At 47.9% G+C, this 5,995-nt stretch overlaps 1 protein-coding gene across 2 annotated transcripts in view; it reads right to left on the reverse strand.

Moving 5' to 3' along the window:
• Positions 1–5,995, reverse strand: part of ZDHHC20 (zinc finger DHHC-type containing 20) — a 31,139-nt gene that overhangs the window by 5,287 nt on the left and 19,857 nt on the right. Inside the window, exons 8-11 of one of the 2 annotated variants that reach the window (XM_025047030.1) lie at positions 4,881–5,007; positions 1,721–1,810; positions 633–677; positions 189–301 (exon numbers count right to left, since the gene is read on the reverse strand). In XM_025047030.1, the coding sequence (XP_024902798.1) occupies positions 659–677; positions 1,721–1,810; positions 4,881–5,007 (236 nt within the window). In that variant the 3' untranslated portion in view covers positions 189–301; positions 633–658. Of the gene's footprint in view, positions 1–188; positions 302–632; positions 678–1,720; positions 1,811–4,880; positions 5,008–5,995 lie in introns of those variants that run through there. The other variant, XM_006904818.3, reaches the window with a different exon arrangement.

A 5,995-nucleotide genomic window follows, 5' to 3' on the forward strand; every position in this document is an offset into this window, starting at 1 on the left:
CAGAGCTGTAGCAGCACGCTGCCTCGCTCAACCCCCTTTCCGTGAAAGCTACCAGTAAACAGTAACACCCCGTGTATGCATCTCATTAAAAGTTCCACATGTTAGTATTCTAAAAGGCGACATTATTCTGATTTTTGTACGTGTATTAAATCTGGCATCTTCCGCAGTGAGCGCCCGTGCCACGTTACCTGGTCTGCCTGCGTCTTCGGACCCGTTCCCGGCCCACGCAGACTCGGCCTCCAGCAGTCGGTTTTTCGACTCACTAAGCGGTTTGACAGGGAAGGGCTGGTTTGAGCCAATACTGCAAAGAAGGGTAAATAATTTAGTAAATGGTTGAACGCTCAATTACGAATATTCGATTAATAAGCAGCAAATTAGTATTCCTTCTCCTAAATCTGTGAGGGCGGCTCATAAGCTGTCAGCCTAGCTCCAAAAGAAAAAGATGCCCCTCCCGCTGAACAGCCCGCTAGACCCAAGGCTGAACTTGGCACTGGCAACGAAATCAAAAATCACAGGCGAAAGGAAAAGCGTCAGAGGCCGGCCTGAAACATCCTGAACCTGTGTTAATCAACAGCCATAAGTAGCACAAGGACAAGTGAGGGCCTATGTCCCTGGCCAGGACAGAAAATTACCTGTCATTTCCCAAGTTTTCTGCTTTCTACCTCTGCAGCTTAGATCTAAAGGGAAAAAATGATTTGGTGATTCAGCGCGGACTTACTTTTCCAGCTACCAGACCGAGGAGAGTGGGGACAGGCCAAAAGAGGAGGAAGGAGCTGGGCACGTCCTGCCCGTGAGGCCCAGGCCCTGCGCTGGGCCTGTGGCACATTACCGCAGCCTCCGCAGTGACCCCTGGAGGCAGGTGTGGGTACTCCGCTTTACAGAGCTGGAAGCGGGCTCAGAGTGTTCTGGGCTGTGTTCAAACCCCCGTAAGTTAAGTGTTAGCGCTCCGGGCCGAGGACCTGAGGGTCCCGGCTCCAAGGCCGGCTCCTCCACTACGAACATGCAGCGGGGGCTTTGCGCCCCTGCCCCCTACAACTAACTGCTGTCACAGGTCCCAGCAGCTTCACTTGGACAGAGCATCTCTGTCTTCTTTACCGGTTCATTTAGAACAAACGGTGTCTCTGAACGCACGAACTAGCCCGCTTGCCACGTAAATATGGAGAAGAGGCCTCCGAGATGAATGAGAGTAAACTTTATACTTGTGCTTCTGAATTCTCATTAATATTTTCACACTGCCGTTAAAATGTTTTATCAAAATAAACTGGTGAACAGAACAATGAGTACTTTCTTTGAAAAACAGACTGACATAAACCAATATAATCCAATCTTGAAAGAGAATCTTAGTCCCTGGTAAGACGCAGCACCCTTAGGTGGCCCTGCTGCCTAGTTTACCCAGACAGTCCCAGTCCTAAGTGACTGTCCTGGTCCAACTAGCAAGGGCCAGCGTTCTCTTTCTTACTCTCAAACGTGTCTGGTTTAGGTGGCTATTCTAAGCACGTTGGGCACGGATGCTTGTTACCTAAGCGTATGTGTTACACGACAGTATCACATGTAATCAGACATATGTCACCGCATTAACCCCCAGCGGCATCTCTCCTTCCCCAGCTGTGCTGGCTCGCTAAGTCACTAGCGTGTGTCTCCGCGTCAGATGTGCTCGATGGAATGTGTGTGCACTTTGCTTCCTGACGAGCACTGACAGGCTGCATGGCAGGAAGCGCACCTTCTGGCACACTCGTCCTGAGCTGTGACAGAAGCTTGTTCTGGGTCCATCCCCACGAGGCGCGTTGGGAAACTGCAGCCGTCGCCCAAACTGCAAATAAAACAGTAATAACTTAAATCACATCGAAGCAAGTCAAAGCGGTTTTGCCACAAAGCAAAAATTAACTCCCATTTTTCAGAGGCATGGTACAAAGAAATTATCATAACTTGTCACTTCAGAGGATAATTCCTAAGGCTTCTTAAGGTCGATTAGCCTCCATTGAAAATAAACCATTCTCTCTTACAATTTACATATATTTAAAAACATATCTTCTATAATAGTGTATGCCAATTATCCCTTAATAAAAAGTTATCTCCCATGACTATGAAAAGTACGATATCTCAAACACAAGAATTCAAATATCTGGCTGACTGACCGGCTCACCACAGTCATTTAAGAAATCATAGAGGCTCGAAATGAAATTCAAGACATGGGTCCCACACGCAGGCCGCGGCCACCTTCGCGAAACACAGGTCTGGGATGCGCACAGTGTGCTGGGCGCTATCATAAGCGCTCCGGGTCTAGCAGTGAGCAGGAGAGCTCCACGCCCGCGAAGGCCACCCTCTGATGTGGGTACAGATGTGCCACATCCCTATTCTAAAACCCCCAGAGCTGTGCACAACGGGGGTGTCACTTCCGGCCAAGGCGGATTAAGCAGCAGATCGGACGCCCCGCCGTAAACCACCCGCGGCCGGGACACAGCGGCAGGCAACCGGCCTTGCAGGCACAGGGGACTGGGGTCTCCGGACCGGGTGATGGGGACAGGGCGCCGGGAACGTGCCGGGTCTCGCGGCGGTCCTCCCATGCGCCAGCGACCAGAGCGGAGGTCCAACTCCGCACCTGGCCCCACGGGGCCTCTGCCCCCACCCCCATCGGCAGACCTAAAGGTGCCCCAGGGAAAATGCACCTCCAGACCCAACTTAGCCAGGCTTGAAGCCAGCCGCAAAAAGAACACAACACACTCAACTGTCCCACGACAAGAGTCAACATTCTTTAAAGGGAAACAAGATTTTACACACTAACAATTCAAAATGTGCAGGACCCAACAGAGAATGACCGGCATGAAATGCAGCAGGAAAATGCCCTACACAACTGGGAGAAAATCAGTCCGAAAAGAATTAGAAATGACCATGAAAAGTCAAAACGAGGACTTTGAAACAGTGATTATGGCTCTGAATTAACTGGAAAAAGTGGATAAAACAAAAAGAAAGATGTAAGATATAAAAAAAGAACCAAATTGAACTTCTAGAACTGAAAAATATCATATCTGAAATGAAAAATTCACTGCATTCGCTCAACAGCAGAGTGGACATTACGGAAGAAAGGTTCACGAACTTTAAACTGCAACAGGCACTGCCCAACCCAAAGCAGAGAGAAAAAGGAGGAAGTGGAGGAGGGACAGGACAGGGTGGCCTGTGAGTCACAACCAGGCAATTTAACAGTATCTGAAAAACGAGGGCGGGGCACAGGAAGAGTGGGAGCAGGCAGCGAAAACAGCTGAGGACACGCGATGACACTTAATCAAATCTGACGAAAACTCTAAAGTCGGATTTAAGAAAAGCAGTGAACCCGGGAGACAATAACACCACAAAGAAAACCACAGCAGAGAGTATCACTATTCAACTGCCTAAAACTGCAGATAAAGACATATCTTATAAGTAGCCAGAGGGGAGGAAAAGACACAGTAGTTTACAAACAATGAGCGAGGCTGATTTCTTGTCACAAACGATGTAAGCCAGAAGATAAAGGAACCACATCTTTAAGGGGGGAAACAAAACCTGTTAATGTTGATATCTGTTCCCCAACCTTCCCGGCACCGGGACCCGGTGCCCCTATGAGAATCTAACGCCTGAGGATCTGAGGCGGAGCTGAAGCGGTGATGCTGGCGCTGGGGAGTGGCTAGTCCACCCCTCACCTCCTGCTGTGCGGCCCGGTTCCTAACAGGCCACAGACCACTACTGGTCCATGACCCAGGGATTGGGGACCCCAGGTTTAGAGAAAACAACCTTAAAAAATAAACATGTGTTCCAACCAGTCAGCATGAAAACCTTGCAATACAGAAGTCACAGGACAAAGCACGGGGGAGAGATGGGGACCTCTCCGATGGCGATGGCGATAGCACACAGAAAGCCTGACGCGCCCACGGCCGGGGCCACTGCGCGGTGGCGGGACTGCCAGCCTCGGGGAGCCCTGCAGCGCTGAGGGGAGGGGGCGGAAGAAACGGCTGAAGGAATAATGGTTGAAAAATTTCCCAAATCTGATGAAAGCTGTAAAATCACAGATGCAAGAAGCTCCACCAATCCTCAGCACAAGGAACAGGAAGGAGACCACACGGAAGGACACCATGATCAAACCGCAGGACACGAATTACAAACAGAAAACCTTCAAAGCAGCCGGAGGGAAAAGGCACATGACACGTCAGGTAAAGAAGAGAAGAGTGACTGCAGACGTCTCATCTGGAAAAAGCCAGATGGCAGGGAAGCAACGTCCAGATTTCTACAGCACGCAAAAATGTTCGAATGGAGGCGATTAGGTCATTTTTGGAAAAAAAAAATAGCAATAGTTAATTAAGGGAAAAAACCCACAACACCTGCAAAAGCGTGACTTGAATTTCAAACGGTTTTTCCTTTTCCGTAAGGACTTTTGCATGGACAGCCCAGGGCTGGGAGAAAGGGGAACTCTCATCTGGAGCACTGGTTCTCATTGAGGGGTGAGCGAAGCCTGCACTGTGTGTTGGGTCCGATTTAAGACACAACAGAACACAATCTGTGCTGGAACTTTTAATACGGTTAATAAGTACGAAATTTTATGATTCTCTGCTTCAAACAACTTATTTTCATTTTGAAGAAAAAGATTATTTTTCATGAATCATCTTTTTTCAACTTTACATTCGAATACATACCCTTTAAAAAAAAACCATAAAAAATGAAATATTATTTTTACTCTAATAAAAAAAACATAAAAAATAAAATATTTTATATAATCCAGTCTTTCTGAGATCTCATCCTCAAGGCTGGTAAGAATGTCACGTGTGCTATATTCTCTAAATCCTAAAGACACTGAACCAGAGATGTAGATCATCACAAATTCCATAATTTGAGACCTGCATTTTATAAATTACCTTGAAAATACTGGAAGTAGCCAATATTTCTTTTCATCACCAAAGACTTGTCTCCAGTTTTTACGGTATCCAAGAGAGAAACCATTTCCGTCAGGTCCGTATGAAAATGTGGGTGCGCGGAATGACTCTGTCACATGCGGACACACAAAAAAGTTCATCTATTTAAGATTATAGGAGAGATGATGGTACCAACTTGTTTTATATCTTTGACACCAAAAGCTATAAATGTAATTTAAAATAAAGGATACATTTGTAATGATTAGATTTCTGAAACATCTTGGAAGAAAAAATGTCACCTCGATATTTCATCACCCTTATAAAATGACAATGTCAGAATAACTAATATTATTGAAAGTCTACTGAAGTACGTTCAGCATGTCTTGCTCTCCTTTTTTGAAAATGCTGTAACTCTTGCAGCTTCACACATTCGTTACTTCTGAGCTTCCGATATGTGCCCGATGGCACGTGGCCAGGTGTTTGGGATCCGAGGGTAAAGCAGATGAAATTCTCACCGAGAGCCAGGTCCCACAGGACTGCAGGGTGACGGACGAGCATGCGTGGGGTGGGGGGGAAGGTGCAGCATGGAGACGCTACCTGAGCGTGACCTCGCACGGTGGATGACGGCGACCAAGCAGACGGTGGGTAAGGACCGCCCTTTCGAGCTTGGTTGTGGCGTGGTGTAGAGTGAGGGTCAGAGAAGAATTTCAGTTTCACGAAAAGTTGTTTCTTCTTTATTTAGAAATAGAGTGCATTTCAGCATGTTTTAGAAGCCAAGGATAAGAAGTGGCCAGGGAGAGACCGATGGAGACAGGTCGATGATACAGAAAAGTAATGCAAAAACTGATGAAGGAAAATTCTAGAAGAAATGGACACCTCTAGAAGAGTTCTAGAAGGGTTCTAAAGACCAGCCTCAGAAACCGGGGAAGACATCTCGCCCGGAGAAGCTGGAGGGCGACAGGGCCGGGTTTGAAAGCAGAAGCGTCTGGGCGAGCTGTCGAGGCGGGGAGGGAGAACGCGCCTACGCCGCTTCGGGCTGCTGGGAGGCTCACAGAGCGGGCGGGAGAATGGGAGAACGGAGGAGATCTGGAGTAACTACCGCGGGGAACGAGGTGGCC

The sequence above is a fragment of the Pteropus alecto genome, unplaced genomic scaffold, assembly GCF_000325575.1.
Source record: "Pteropus alecto unplaced genomic scaffold, ASM32557v1 scaffold80, whole genome shotgun sequence".
Taxonomy (NCBI): Eukaryota; Metazoa; Chordata; class Mammalia; order Chiroptera; family Pteropodidae; genus Pteropus; species Pteropus alecto.